At 41.7% G+C, this 16,456-nt stretch overlaps 1 protein-coding gene across 26 annotated transcripts in view; it reads left to right on the forward strand.

Moving 5' to 3' along the window:
- LOC108027585 (troponin C) overlaps window positions 1–16,456 on the forward strand; it is a 100,147-nt gene that overhangs the window by 32,367 nt on the left and 51,324 nt on the right. For 8 of the 26 annotated variants that reach the window (XM_050889886.1, XM_050889887.1, XM_050889873.1 and 5 more), the window contains one exon: window positions 1,554–1,581. The exons of 16 other annotated variants lie outside the window; for them this stretch is intronic. In XM_050889886.1, the coding sequence (XP_050745843.1) occupies window positions 1,554–1,581 (28 nt within the window). Of the gene's footprint in view, window positions 1–1,553; window positions 1,582–1,638; window positions 2,035–2,096; window positions 2,625–16,456 lie in introns of those variants that run through there. 2 more of the 26 variants (XM_050889875.1, XM_044091198.1) reach the window with 1 other exon arrangement.

Raw genomic sequence — 16,456 nt, forward strand, 5'->3', positions numbered from 1 at the left:
TGCGATCATCGGTGGACTTTCTTCCTTGTGTGGCGAAACGATGCGTTCTGAATATGACGCTTGGATTACGAATCAGGCTAGGGAAGTAGCTGGACCACCTGACAACGAGTTCAACCTCGCGCTCTATCACCAGACCGAAAAGTTGTATTACGCCTTTATCAACACATATGTACCAATCGTTGTCTTGATGTCAATCAAATCTGGTTAAGATAAGATATAACTTTGTACGTCAGATACTAAACGAAGGTCAGTTTGTTTTGAAATATACTTCTACTAAAGTGATGATTGCGGATGTCTTTAATTTGTAAAGGAAAAACACCAAGAATTTGTTAAAATTTTGAATGTGTACTAGCAATTTTTATAACGTGCTTACACTGAGAGGGAGTTTTAAAATTGTTATTCCCCGGAAACCACGCATGGTGGTCGTACCTCTTTGTGTTGTAACAGAGACAATGCTATAATGCGAGTCAGTCGCTAACAAACTCTTAAACTTATTAAATCACTTCGTGCTTTTTTATTCTCTGTGTTTGTAGTGGTCATCCCATGCAATAGGTAGCTTCATAATAACATTTTGATACGAAAAAATAAGCTGCCCAGTTTATTAGTACCGGTACTACCGTTGAAGGCCTACTTTATCCCCTTTTGTTAAAAACAAATTCTTTAAATACCAATTCACCATTAAGCCAAAAGCTTTTAGAGTTTAGTATTTTAAATACTTCGGAAGGAGCAGATTATTTAAATGAAGATACGAACATATGAAAATTTAAACTCTCCAGTATGATGATTATCAAGACCAGGGATACCTGCAAAGCAAACTTCACTTCTAGGCACAGAAAGCCCTGTAGATTTTGAACGGTGACTAGCAGAAACGGTGATTGCTACGGAAGTTTCGGTACCTATGCTTACTGCCGGAAGTGAAGATTTTGACACCCCAGCGCCAGTGGATGCCGACATAGCTACCGTTACCGATCGGGTAAAAATATTTGAAACTGAAACGGAGCATTTGCTCCCGCAGATTTTAAGGGAGCGGTCCTTTTGCCAGGGTAGTCCTTAAACTCTACGAAGTCAGCAACTACGCTCATAAGTTTCTCACAAAGTTTATTAAACCGATCATTGGTCACCTCAACATAACCATTCACGTTAAGAAGGCGTTTAATTTTTGGAGCCAGTGTAGGTTAGCAGTTTATCCAAGTTGAAAATTTTTCCTTGATGAAAAGAGACCCGTTTTTAAAGATATTTTAAATAAATGTTAAAAAAAAAACTGAAACTGGGATTAAAACAAACACTAAAGTATTAAAGGGCGTAGGAGGGACAGTTATAGGCAAAGAAATAATATATGCTAGTTGGCGCTCTTAGTGGGTATGCATATTTCCATTTCCTTCGCTCGCCTTTAAGGTGATTATCGGGTATCTTTTGTTAAATTCATAAAATTCAGAAAGCTCAAGATATATATTGTACCACAGGAACGACCTGCTAGATATTTCACCTTCCGATTGCCGGGTTACTTTCCTTTTTCGTTATTATTAATATTAAATAATTTTTTGTTCTTATAGGATGAATTAACTAAGGAGCAAACTGCTTGTAAGTTTATAAATACTTGTATTCCTTAACAAACTACTAACTTACTATTACTTATAGTATTACGCAATGCATTTAATGCTTTTGATCCTGAAAAAAATGGCTACATCAATACTGCCATGGTTGGTACGATACTTAGTATGTTGGGTCATCAACTTGACGATGCTACTCTAGCTGACATTATTGCTGAAGTCGATGAAGATGGTTCGGGTCAAATTGAATTTGAAGAATTTACCACCTTGGCTGCTCGGTTTCTTGTTGAAGAGGACGCCGAAGCTATGATGGCTGAATTAAAAGAAGCTTTTCGCCTTTACGACAAAGAAGGAAATGGGTATATAACTACTGGTGTTCTGCGAGAAATTCTGCGAGAACTAGATGATAAATTGACTAATGACGATCTAGACATGATGATTGAGGAAATTGATTCAGATGGATCAGGAACCGTTGATTTCGATGGTGAGCAAATTAAAGTTTACTTATTTTGCTGCAATTATTTGACTAAATTTTGTATATTTTAGAATTCATGGAAGTGATGACTGGTGGCGATGATTGATCCCATTCTTGATGAAAACTTCGTTCAAAGTTTCTAATAAAATCGGTATTCACTTATTGAAAAAAAAATTAAATTAAAATCTTATAAGTTTTTATAATTCAATCTAAATTAAATTAAAAAAAAAAATTATTATTTTATTGCAAATTGGTCCTAGAATTGCGTTTTGAAATGAAATAAAAACAATTTACAAAGATTCACTTACAGGAAGTTGTGACATGTAGATGCCTTAGTTGCGAATCACAATTTATTAATGAAAATAAATTAAAAGTTTTGATATCAACTTTTATGACGAAAATGTATTATACGATCTACAAAGTAAATATACATTTTCTTAATATTTTTTACATTCGGCCAAGCCAACATGTAAATCAACAGAACAGTTGAAAGTTGATCAGAACTTTTATTTGCTTTAGATGCAATTTTTACCTTATTAGGAGGTGTCTTTGTTTGATATTTTTTAAATCATTCAAATAAATAATTTACTATAACAAAAGTCATACAACTCTAGTTTCTTCTGTGGAACTTGATATAACAATTTAAATGATTCCAGTCACTAAATTAGATGGATACGCAAAAAAACTAGTAAAATTGGTCATTTTTGTTGATTAATAACATTAACACGGAACTTTTTAAAGAAAGTTTAGAACGTTGAAAGATGAGAAAATTTCAAGGAATTTCAATTAAATTAGAAAATGTTAAAGCCGGTATTGAAGAATTGGACACAAAAAAAAAGGAATAAAAACATTTTATCTAGTTTTAAAATGATGGTGTTTATGCAAAACACGTTCGAAAAGAGTGCTTAGTATTGAAAAATACCTTTCTAACTACATATACTATAGCACAGGCCTGTAGCTTGTAGTAGTTTATAAGTTACGGGTATACAAAATAGTTTTTATAGCTGATTTGAGCCAACAAGTTCTTTTGTTAGTCATTTAAAAAAACGACAAGGCGATATTAATTCAATAGATCAGTTTACTAATTTTTATATACAAGAACTAAAGGCTTTGCGAAAACTGCAGCTTGCGAATATTCGTAACAACAACAAAACCATACGTATGCGCTGCCGACTGACCGCAGTGGTTAGAGTCGGGCTCTGACTGAGTACTCCAATTAATAGAGAGATAAGAGGAAATGAGTGATTCTGACTCTTTAGTTGGGGTGCTTTTCTTGACAGACAAGCTAGTTTTTCCAAAACTTATTTAACACCGACTAAACCTTTCAATAAAATAACGATTTGACAAGATAGCAACAAAACAAAGTTTTTATTTTGAGAAGTCCCATAAAATCCTGTTTTACGTATTACTTTTGATAGAAGAATCCGGTTTTGACAATTGAGTTGTCATTCGACGTGTATTCTAAGCAAGAATATAACTAGGTTCATTTATTTCCACGATTACAGTAGCTTTTATTTTCTTCGAATAAATAGCAGTCGCCTTCGCACCCCATTCTGATGACGAACCATGTGGACTGCTGACCACATTGATTTTGCATGCATATTCTAGCGGGTTCTGGAAGAGCGTAAGTTTATTTCAGAAAAGTGTCACGCCCACAAACGCCCTCATGCTTTTAAAAATTTTAATAAAGTTTAACAGCAACTTTATTTCGATTAAATCATTTGATATTTTGACTATCGGACAATCCATTATAAAGTTTTAATCAAATAAAGAAATCGATGCTAGGTGGAGCCGTTGGGGTGTGAAACTGTAAAAAGTTGTGTTTCTGTTTGACTGAAGAGGCAACAATGAAAAAAATTGGAATTTATAATGAAATATAGTGTTATATATTGTGCACTTTTGATGTTTTCTTCTGGAACAGCGTAAGTTTATTTCAGAAAAGTGCCACGCCCACAAACGCCCTCATGCTTTTAAAAATTTTAATAAAGTTTAACAGCAACCTTATTTCGATTAAATCATTTGATATTTTGACTATCGGACAATCCATTATAAAGTTTTAATCAAATAAAGAAATCGATGCTAGGTGGAGCCGTTGGGGTGTGAAACTGTAAAAAGTTGTGTTTCTGTTTGACTGAAGAGGCAACAATGAAAAAGATTGGAATTTATAATGAAATATAGTGTTATATATTGTGCACTTTTGATGTTTTCTTTTTAATTCAAGTTCTTCCCTGTCCCACTCAAACTGTTTTTCCCTAAACTCACAGCACTCTCGCCAGAAACTAACGAGGACAAAGCTGCACAATGCTCGCTTGTAGTGGTAAACGGCATATCTTGGTTATTGCCCGTACGAGTTCATCCGAGCCAGGATGTAACTAAATGATCCGCCCTAACTTCCATTGAGCAGGCGGAGTCCCTTCATCCTTTCGAATTACCAGGTAATTGAGTATCAGATTTTCTGTGACTTCACTTTATTTTGGCCGTTTCTGCAAATGGGCAAGCCAATCCTGAGTCCATTTTTTCCAGAATCCATGAATCATCCCTTGCTGGTTGAGACAGTTTTCTTTAAGCTTAGTTGATGGGGCTCTACATTCTGGTGGTGCGAGCATTTTCTGGTGCCCAAAGAAAATGATCCGATGTTAGTCAGTGACTACCTCCAGGTGGACATCCTTGGACGCAAACAGTTTAATATGCCAATATTATTATTATTATATATGGACGTTGATGCACTTCAAACAGTACAAACAAGTGGATCAACGACACCAAGCTCGTGCTTGTTACGCGCGGGGCCCTTTATCAATTTGGGAAAAAATGCGAGTTCACAAATGAAAATAAAAGGCACAACTAAGAATGAAGCAAATGAGTTAAAATATTAGTTTTTAACACCGGGATAGAAAATGAAATTCAAATGAAATGATAAGTTTATTATACTTATTACATACTTATTACATGGGCTCGTGCAGACAAAAATTTTATGTACAACGTGGCAAATTTAGAGGATAATAATTTCGTGTTAGTCTAACAGGAACGTTGAATGTGAGGCGGTTTAAAAGATCTGCAGAATCAATGTCACCTCTTATAGGATTTTGTATAAAAATAGTACCATGCATTGCTCTACAATTTACAAGTGTAGGTTAATTAAGCAATTGTAATCTACTCTGGTAGGTTACGTGTTGATCCAAGTTCAAACTACTCAGGGCAAATAAAAGAAATTTGTTTTGTACCGACTCAATATGGTCGATGTGCACTTGATATTGTGGACTCCAAACAAACGAACAATATTCCAAAATATAACGGAATAGGGAGGTAAATAATAATTTGGTTGTATAAGAGTCATCAAATTCTTTTGACTAACACTTTATAAACCCAAGAACACTGATGGCTTTGTTAACAGTGGACATAATGTGGCAATCAATTTATGTTTAGGGTCCAAAAGAACACCTTATTCGTTAACTGAATATATACGGTCAAGTGGCGTATTTTTATGAAAATAACTGATTAACGTAGGAGTACCCTTATAAAAAGTCATAACGTTGCATTTAAGGCAGTTCAAATTCAAAAGGTTGTACTCACACCATTCATGAAAACAATCAATATCTGACTGTAAGCTAAATCCCGACGCTATATCATTATATGATAAACAAAGCTTAACATCATCAGCATACATTAGTACATGAAAATGTGTTATGATTGAGGGAAGATCGTTAATAAACAAAGCAAACAGTAAAGGGCCCAATTGACTATCCTGAGGCATTCCAGATGTCACGTAGATCAATTTTGAAAAAGTATTCTTAAATATAACCCTCTGACTCCTACCATTTAAGTAACATGAAATCCAAGATAAAAGATTACCAGGAAACCCAAAGTAATCTAATTTAAATAAAAGAAGAGAGTGGTTAACGGAGTCAAAGACCTTACTAAAATCTGTATATACAATGTCAGTCTGCATTTTTTTCTTAAACCCATTTATTACAATATATATAAGCGACGAACATAAATGTTGCATATTAGAAGTGATAATACGTTCAAATGTTTTAGGATTCGCCGACAATTTAGAAATACCTCTATAATTTTGGGAATCCCCCTTCGCACCTTTTTTATGGAGTGGAATAATAAAAAAGTCCTTCAAGATAGAATGAAAAACTGATGATGAAATATACAAATTAAAAAGTGATTAGGGTACTTCGAATTTTTAATATATTTAAAGAATCCATGACCTGTCAGCAGTTGCATTAAGTAAAAGTCCACATGTTCATGCTTCCGACCCAGCCATATCTGAATTTCTAGGATAAGCTTGTACGTCCATCGTCCTTTGCTGCTATTTGCCCACCACTCCTGCCACTTTGCAAAGGTAAGTTGTCTGCACCTTTTCCTTAGGGATTCCACAGTTGCGACCCCTGTGCTATCTGGGCGGATATCCGCTGACTCCACTGCTAACAGGTCCATCGGTATGACTTCTGATATTACTAGCGCCGCGTCATGTGATACCGTGCGAAACGCACAGCAGACCCTTAGGGCACACATTTTAACTCACATTTTTTTGTGGTTCGGGCCCATATGGGAGCAGCATACACACCGTCGATGTGACAACGCTAACCAGTAATCTACGTCCTGGTTGCCTCGATCCCCGAGTGTTTGCCATAACTCGCTAAACTGCGGCCACTAGCGTATTCAAGAATTTTACCCACCGTATCCAGCATACAGAGTGGCCTATACGAGGAAGGCTCCTCCGCTGGCTTGTCCCCCTTTGGTATGAGTACCAACCGCTGAGTTTTCCAGCGACTAGGGAACACACCTTCTGTTAGGCATGCATTATACGTGTCAACATACTGTTTTGTGTTTGCTTTTATGGCTATTTTTAATACTTTATTCGGGATTCCATCAGGTCCCGGTGCCTTATCGTCCTTTATTGTCTTAAGAACCTCAAGGACTTCCTCAGGACTTGTGAGCTTAATGCTTCTCGTGTCTACGATCTGTGCTATACGCGCCATACCCTCTTGCTCAGGGAATAGTGTTTCTACTACCCTTTTTAGGAAGACTGGGCATGTCGGCGACGGTCTACTAAATGCCCGAAGCCGTTTTGTGACGAGCTTATATGCGAAGCCCCAAGGGTTGGTTGATATATGGTTCGCATATATCATTAAAACACCTGCGTTTGCTTTCTTTTATTAGTTTTTCCAGGGCTCGTCTTTTTTCCCTGTAATATATCTGAAGTGCCCTAAATTCGAGTCTTCCTCTTGCTCGTTGGTATGCGCGTCTTGCTCTATGGCATTCTTTCCTGGCTTCCGCAATGGATTGGTTCCACCAGTATGCCGGTCTTTTCCTTGATGGGAGTTTCCCCTTCCTCTGCTTAGATGCATCACAGGCTACCTTGGTGTAATCTGCGATGCGGTTTGCCCTTTCGTCTGCTGATCCGTTTGTAGAGAGGTCCTCGAACAACATCTGCACCATCTCCACGTCTAGCGTTTTACTTTGTACCCTACCACGGTCTTTGGAACGCGTGGTGGTTCATTTGTGGACTTAATCGTGCAAATTATTGCCGCATGATCACTACCCATATAGGCGTCACTAACCTCCCAGCTGGAGCCCGAAACCAGTCCAGTGCACACAAATGTGAGTTCAATGATGGAACTTGTCCCGGCTCTAGAAAAAGTCGGTTTTGTTCCAGAGTTCAGCAGTACTAGCTCAAGTGCGGCGAAGCTCTCCAGTAGCGCCCTTTTTCCGTAGCCCAGGCGTTGAAGTCCCCGGCAATTACGGCAGGGCGATTTTTGCCTGGGGGAGGCTAAGGCTTGGTGGCAGGTAGCAGCTATAGAAAGCTATACCATTCACATGGGCCCTGGCGAAGCAATTTCTGCTTTTTTTCCTGCTAATTTGGCGCCTTGGGTTTCCGCAGCTTCATATTGCCGATTTTTTGCTACTATTTGCTAGCCATTCACCGGAGTTTTTATTTCTATATTGCTCGCTTATGAGTGCCATGTCTACGTTTTGCTCGATGACATTTTGCTCCAGCAACGATTGGGCAACCTCGCAGTGGTTTATGTTGATCTGTAGAATCTTCATTAGCCCCTTAGCCCTTGCAAAGCCCTCCTGAAGTACGGACATTTTCCACTCATTGTTGGGTGGTCACAGTCCTTCTCCTTTTTGCGCTTGTGCTAGTTTTCCCTTTTCCATGAGACGCCTCCCTATGTCGCGCATAACTCTTGGCGGTTTGGGTTCCCCAGTACGCCGCCCGTAGTCCTACCACCGCAGATTCTGGCAGTTCCACATCAAACTGTGACTTAACCGCACATATGACATCCGTTTTGTCCGTGGTCTCGTCGATGTCCTTCACCTCAATCAGCGTTGTCTCAGTCAGCGCTCTGACGTCAACATTGCTGCCCAGGACCGCTTTCATTGCTCTGAAGCTCTGCGGTTTTTGGGTCAGAAACTGTTCGTGAACGGTTGCAGTCTTTAATAACTTCTCATCTTTAGGCGCATAATGCCATCACTATCCTATATATTCAATCTATGTAAAAGAAAACCGCCATATATCTATATACATATCTTTTTTCGCCTCTGGCAATGCTGCTATGGCGTCTCTTGGTGACATTCAACTTAGTATCAAATAGGCTTCGAAACTGGCAAGAATAAAAATTAATACAGTCCGCACAACAAAATCTTATCTATTTCTAACCATATCGCTGGTCCATCGTTCCGGATTCTTGGACAGTTTTTGAAGTGCTTTGATTCTCAGGGTAATTGTTTGCTATGGAACAATTAAAATCATTAGTGAAAAGCCGTGCCAGACTCAAGGCCAATATTACACGTGTCTTGGCATGGGCTGAACAAACGGAAAGTGCAACACACACAGAGATCGTCACACGTATGGAGCTTCTAAACGAGGTTTGGAAGGAGTTTAACCAGTTCAGCGATTGCATTTCTCTTCACGAGGGAGTGGAGGGTTATGTAGATCCGGAGATTGACAACGCGGTCTACGAGACAAAATACCTAAGGGCGAACGCTATACTCAAGGAACAAAGCAATGATCTACAACCGGGGACATCTCAAGGCAGTGGGAATGGCAGCAATGGGGTTCATTCAAACAATGACGCAATCCTGAACTTGCTGCAGAAAAACCAACAACTATTTGAGCAGCTTGCAGTAAGTCAGACCACACCGAACACGCCTGATCATGTTGGTGGCGACGTCACATCGCCGAAATCTAACTCGGTACTCACGGCGAATTCAACTTTGAGCGAATTGCCGAAAATTCAAATCAAGCGGTTCTCTGGAAACTACACAGAGTGGCCTTCCTTTCAAGACATATATGAAAGCAGAATTCATAACAAACAGCATTTTTCCAACACCCAGAAATTCCATCACTTGAAAACACTTCTCGTTGATGAGGCTGCCAACTTAGTGCGACACTTGGCCATCACTGACACGGCGTACAATACTGCATGGGAACGTCTTAAGGAAAGGTACAATCGTCCTCGGCACATTGTAAACTCATTTTTGGAGCAGTTTATGAGCCTGCCAACAACTACAAAGATCGATGCAACAGTCCTACGGAAGGTCTCAGACGGAGCAAACGAAATTGTTCGTGGGTTGGATGCAGTCAATCAAACGGGACGCGACTGTTGGATCATCTACCTAGACCTAGAGAAACTCGACGCTGACACACGGCGCAGGTGGATTGAGCGTAGCATGAAGTCAGATTCACCCACCCTGGAGGAGTTCTTCAAATTTCTGGACTCTCGCTGCGAAGAACTGGAGCTGAGCAAGAGGGAGCTTGCGACTGGAAGCAAGACAAATACACATCCTGAAAAGTAAAAAAGGGTCACACAATCGATGGTTGCGGTTGAAAGCAGTGGTTGCACCAAATGTAGTTCTACAGAACAATCTCTGTATGTATGTCAGCTGCTTCTGGATATGTCTGGGGTGCAGAGACGATCATTTGTGAAGGAGAAATCACTGTGCTACGATTGCTCGCGACCTGGTCATGGGGTCAACAGGTGCAAGTCAACTTTCAAATGCAGGCAATGCAAGAGTAATCATCATACTCTTCTTCATCTCCAACCAAATTCACAGGCTATCTTGCCCAAATAGAAGAGCAGGTCGAGCAGAACATAAGCGCGTCTAACAGCAACACAGCGACACTCAGTCATCTTGCCCAAGGAGAGGACTCACAAAAGGTTGTATGTGCGCAAGGCACTGCGAAATCAACACATTTAACTGAATTAAAACGGAGCATACTACCAACTGCAATGGTTTATGTCAAAAACGCCAAAGGTGACCTCGTAACTTGCCGTCTTCTATTGGACACAGGATCGGAGCTGTCTTACGTATCCGAGCGTTGCATCCAAGCTCTCGGACTGACACGATCGGCATCACGCATCTTGGTTACGGGAAAAAGCAGACACAACAAGGGGATGCACCACGCTGCATATCAAGTCTTGCATATCCGATGATCGTTTGGTTGTCTATGCTCACGTGCTAGGCAGAATCACCTCTTCTCTGGAACGACAAAACATCGACGCATCAACACTCGAGGTGTTTAAGGATCTGCAGTTGGCGGATACACAATTCAACACAAACACACCAGTTGATTAACTATTGGGAAGCGAGCACGTATTGTCAGTGTTCACAGGACGAAAGATGTACGACAACAAGGATAATCTTACCGCCATTTCTTCGGTATTCGAATGGGTTATCACCTCACTCATCACATCGAATGTGAGCAACGCTGTCGCACTAACTACAACCATGGAGATTGACTGCACTCTTCAAAAGTTTTGGGAACTGGAGAATGTTCAAACCAGCACAAAAGCAGAACCGGAAGATGAAAAGGTCGAGAAACACTTTCTCGCCAACCACAGTCGCGATGAAAATGGGAAGTATGTCGTGGAACTTCCATTCAACGCGGAAAATCCTGAGTTCGGAGACACTATTCATGGAGCTCTTAAGCGCTTTAAATCGGTAGAGCGACGTCTACAACAAAACGAGCAGCTGCGGACACAGTACGTATATTTCATGCGAGAGTATATCAACCTGGGGCACATGCGTGAGGTGCCGCCAGAGGACGTTGCTGCTGGAAATCAATTCTTTCTCGCCCACCACCCGGTGCTCGGCCGAAAGCTGCGAGTGGTTTTTGATGGATCCTTTCGCGACGCTAATGGTAAGGCGTTAAATGACACTCTCTTCACAGAGCCCAGTATCCAGCGTGATCTCTTTGCTGTGTGCCTACGCTTTCGTATGTACAAGTACGCATTCTCAGCGGACATCGTTAAAATGTTCCGCCAAATATGGGTCAACGAAAGGCACAGAAATTACCAGAAAATCGTTTGGAGAGAAGATCCATCCAATCCGATCAAGCATTTCCAACTATGCACTGTAACTTACGGAACATCATGTGCACCATTTCTGGCGGTACGAGTTCTGGAACAACTCGCTGTGGATCATCGGGATGAATACCTTATCGCTTCAAAAATCCTACTGGAGGATTTTTATGTCGATGACGTTCTTACTGGGTCAAACAGTGAGGATGAGCTACTTCGAAACCGAAACGAATTGATTCAGCTGATGTCGTGCGCAAATCTCGAACTCGGGAAATGGGTATCCAATAGCCCTTTCATACACACAGATGATACCGACGCACAATTGTCGCCAGTTAAGGTTCTTGGACTATACTGGCATCCTGGCAAAGACATTCTAACTTACAACGTAGGCCTAGTGGCAAATCCTGATTGCACCAAAAGGCAAGTCTTGTCCGACGTCTCGAGGATATTTGATCCTCTCGGACTCTTAGCACCCGTTGTCATCCAGTTCAAGATTATTTTCCAAAAACTTTGGCTCTTGAACTTGGATTGGGATGATCCACTCCCAACTAAACTAGCGGACATCTGGCTGAAATAAGGGAAAGAAAGAAAGGCTTATGCTGCTGTGGTCTACAGCAGAGTAACTAACGACGATGGCTCCATCTCGGTGTCCCTGGTGGCTGCGAAAACAAGGGTGGCTCCATTGAAACAGCAAACATTGCCACGCCTCGAACTTTGCGCAGCACTTCTTCTCAGCCAGCTTATTCGTTCGATTTCGTCTGGACTACGCCACAAGAACATATTAGTTTTTGCCTGGTCAGACTAATCAATCGTGCTATCCTGGTTATCGTACGCACCAGCCCAACTAAAAACATTTGTTGGAAACAGAACCTCGGAAATCCTTGACACTATTCCCAGAAAGTCCTGGCGTCACGTAGACTCCAAAACAAACCCAGCTGACTGCGCTTCCAGGGGTCTGATGGCTGCAGACTTGATCGACTTCCAACTGTGGACCTTTATGGCTACGGGACAAGGAGCAGTATACCTGGTAAAGTTGAACGACTCACGATTTGGCTTATCTCTTTCAGACCTACGCATTCAAGGAGAAGTCAAGACCAACTGTTTGGCTACAATGGCTGATGCAACTCAGGCTCATCCCCTTGATGAGCTGATCGCACGAGTTTCCTCATGGCTCAAGCTCATACACATTGTCGCATATGTGAAGCGCTTCATTTCACGGACACGAAATCCATCGTGCAACAAGGCTTCAACAGCTCTTACATTCGACGAGGCTAAGACAGCAAGAATTATTTGTATAAAACACGCGCAACGCTGTTTTCAACAGGACTATCAGCTCCTCCTGGCCAAGAAACCTCTCAAGAACCGATCGCAGCTGGTAAAGATAGCGCCAATGATCGACGAAAACGATTTGCTGAGGGTAGGCGGACGACTGCAACAGTCGCAACTGACACGAGAGGCAAAACACCCAGTTTTACTACCAAAAACGCATCGAATCTCGAAGCTGATCCTGGAATACGAGCACCGAGTAAACCTTCACCCTGGCGTTTCCTCTCTGTTTGTAATTGTTCGTCAAAAATTCTGGATAATTGGAGCACGTAATCTCATTCGCAAAATAACACACGACTGCTTGTCCTGCTTTCGTCAACGCTACCACACATCCCAACAGCAGATGGCTGATTTACCAAGCATTCGTGTCACTCAAGCGCTTCCATTCGTAAACACTGGTTGCGATTATGCAGGCCCAATTCTCCTAAAGGATGCCAAAGTTCGGAAGCCACGTATAAGCAAGGGCTACATTTGCGTGTTTGTTTGTATGGTCACCTCCGCCGTACACCTGGAACTTGCCACAGACCTGACAACCGAAACCTTCTTGGCTGCCTTGCGTCGCTTCATATCTCTGCGTGGCAAATGTAGTAAAATATACAGCGACAACGGAACCAACTTCATTGGAGCCAAACGATCTCTCGACGAAATGCAAGAATTGCTTTCATCACAAGAACACCAGAACATCGTAACATCCACCCTGGCACATGATGGAATTCAATGGGTACTCATACCTCCACGAGCTCCTCATTGGGGAGGGAAATGGAAGTCAGCAGTTCGTTGTGTAAAACTGCATCTCCGCAGGATCACCGGCAATTCAACGCTCACCTTCGAACAGATGCGCACCCTGCCGAAAGCAACTATTTGTCACCCGCCCACTTCTTAATTGGGCGACCGTTTACCACCGTTCCAGATCCCGACTTAAGCCACATCCCCGTGGGCCGATTAGGTTATTGGCAGAGCATCCAGGCTATGCTCCAAGGATTCTGGAAGAAATGGCATCAGGAGTATCTGACTACTCTCCAACAACGTCCGAAATGGACCGCTTCTACACCCAACTTCTCGATCGATGATGTAGTTCTCGTTAAGGAGTCCAATACGCCACCAGCATCCTGGCACATCGCACGGGTTATAGAAACCTATCCAGGAAAGGACAACCTCGTTCGAGCAGTCAAATTGAAGACACCAACAGGAGAGATGACCAGACCCATCACGAAGGTCGCAGTTTTGCCCAATTCAGAAACTGTGTTTCAGGGCGGGCCGGGATGTTCGTGAACGGTTGCAGTCTTTAATAACTTCTCATCTTTAGGCGCATAATGCCATCACTATCCGATATATTCAATCTATGTAAAAGAAAACCGCAGGTTTTTTTAGCGGTCACTTTAGCTCTTTCCTGTTCCTCGAGTATGCTTTGCACAGCCGACAGAACTTCTCTCTGAAGATATCACATCCCCTTGCTCTTCTTCAGCAGCTTTTGGGCTGCCTTTCTCTACTATTGGGGGGTGCTAGGCTGCTTGCCGATGCTCTCCGCCCTTTTTTTCTGGCGATCTCGCCATCACATTGCTTTTTTTGAATGGGTCAGCTCCCATGTTGGCCCAGTCGGGTAGACTTGACTTAAGATAACCGTCCGCAATAGCCGGCGCCGCCAGGCCTTTGCTTGCCGGCGTACCACCGTCCACCACAAGCCCCACTCCTAGGCTTGCGTGCAGTACTGGAGATTTCACCGGTACTTCACGAAGTTTGGTCCTTTACCCGCAGTGACTTACTTCTCTTCGATCGGACTTTGCTCAATTATTTAATAGAAAATTAATAAATCTTAGTGATAAGGCATAAGTTTTTTATTTATAATTTTCAAAGGAAAATGAGAAAATAGACGAAGCGATTTAAAAACGCGACCGCACTCTCTGCTACACAACTTTATTACGGGTGTAGACTGAGTTTCTTGTGTGTGTGTGTGCGGCAGACACTGTGTGTGGTGCAAGAGCGTATGGTGACGCTGACCACATTGCTGGCAGTACCTGTGCACCTTGAGTGCGTGTGTGAGGTTCCCAAACAGTTAAGACACAGTTTAGACCGGATGGCTAACTCCTTTCGCTGAGGAGTCCATGAACAGAAATGTGGGGCACCTCCGGAGGATGTGGCTGGACCCGCAATGCACGCAGCGAAGGTTGGGCTGGGAACCCGCGCCCATTGTAACATTGCTCATTGTAACATTGAATACGTCTGGTGCATTCCGTGGATAGACGAACATGTTGCGCAAACGACGCGTTTCGGTTTTCAATAGCATCGATCGTGACGAGGCGGTCATTTAGGAACTGCTCCAGTTGGAGGAAAGATGGCACCTCTGTGTTGCTGCCGAGATAAGGTTCCCAAGCCGCATACGACTCCTTTTGGCAATTTTGTAGACACATAGTGAGCGAGCCAATGAGTGGGTTCCTTGGCCATTCCACTGATGCGCTGAAGTACTCCCGTGCAGACGTTTACAGTACTCAGCAGAGATCGTAGATATTCCGCCTTCTCCTTATGTAGGGTCGACAAGTTATAAAATGCATTCATGTGATGTGCAAATGCGGAATCTTTTAGAAAATAAAAGCTTCGACGATCACTAGTTGTTCGTTATCATGAATCAGCTGGGAGAATGCGTCGTAAAACCCGGGACATTCGATGATGTTAGCCGAGAACTTGGGTACAGGTATTTGGGTCAAATTAACACGTATTGCAGCTTATGCTTTATGCACTGGCTGGGGTGCTACGAGAGGTGGTTCCGGTGCATGAAACTGTTTGTAGCTTTTGTCGATAGTGCAACATACTTCCAAAAAGCGTTCTTCAAACTCAGAAGATAAACCTTGACATAGCATTGTGACGATCCGCTTGAAGTTTGACAACGGTGCGCAGCTCGTCAGTGGCTCTAAAACTGCAAGTCAAAATTTAGACCGCGTGCCGCGGAGTTAGAACTGTCGTTTGAACTTGTGGTAAATCTTGCGTTTGTCGATTTTAAAAGAATAAGAATATATTACTTTGGTTTAATTGTGTCCGAATTTTGCACGGTCATGTTAGATAAATATAAAAATAGTCTTGAATGAATGTTATATATTATATGCTGGTGTGCGGTTGTTCTAAGCGCCACGTTCAGACTTTCAGCTCCCCCCATGGGCCACCATATAACTGTGTTTGGCTGAAGAGGCAAACAAGTTGCTTCGCTGCATTGACTGAGTAACTGGTATTAGATAGTCGATGGCATCAACTATAAAGTTCTCCATTATTTGTGTTCCCTTCATGTATGGTGTCTGTACTAATAAGATAAGAAACAAATGAATCTGTTTCAAAATTAGAGCTGGGACCGGTAAATACCTGCTTACTATTAAAATGTTTTTATAAATCCATTTTCCGTATATTGCTGTACAATATGAACATCTTTACGAAAATTGCAAACAATTTCAATAACAAATATCCTCGTATAAACAGTAATCAGGATTTAAAAATGCAACATTAAAAATTTATGAATTGACAAAACTACTTTTTTAATAAACTTTAGCCAGCTTCCTATAAGCAAAGTGTGTCTGAAAAACAGGCTCCTTAATAGAGCAAACAAAAATGCTCAGTGTCTGAGCGGGACAATTTAAAACCAAAAACACTTTGAGAGTGTCTTTTGATTCCATTTTTTAAAGGCCAAAGAAACAGTACAACTTACTTGGAAATTTGGCTGCAAGTGAAACACAAATACCATCGAATACAACGAAGCGATCATCGGTGGACTTTCTTCCACGTGTGGCGAAATATGACGCTGAATATGA

This window comes from Drosophila biarmipes, unplaced genomic scaffold (assembly GCF_025231255.1).
Source record: "Drosophila biarmipes strain raj3 unplaced genomic scaffold, RU_DBia_V1.1 ptg000008l, whole genome shotgun sequence".
NCBI classification, from domain to species: Eukaryota; Metazoa; Arthropoda; class Insecta; order Diptera; family Drosophilidae; genus Drosophila; species Drosophila biarmipes.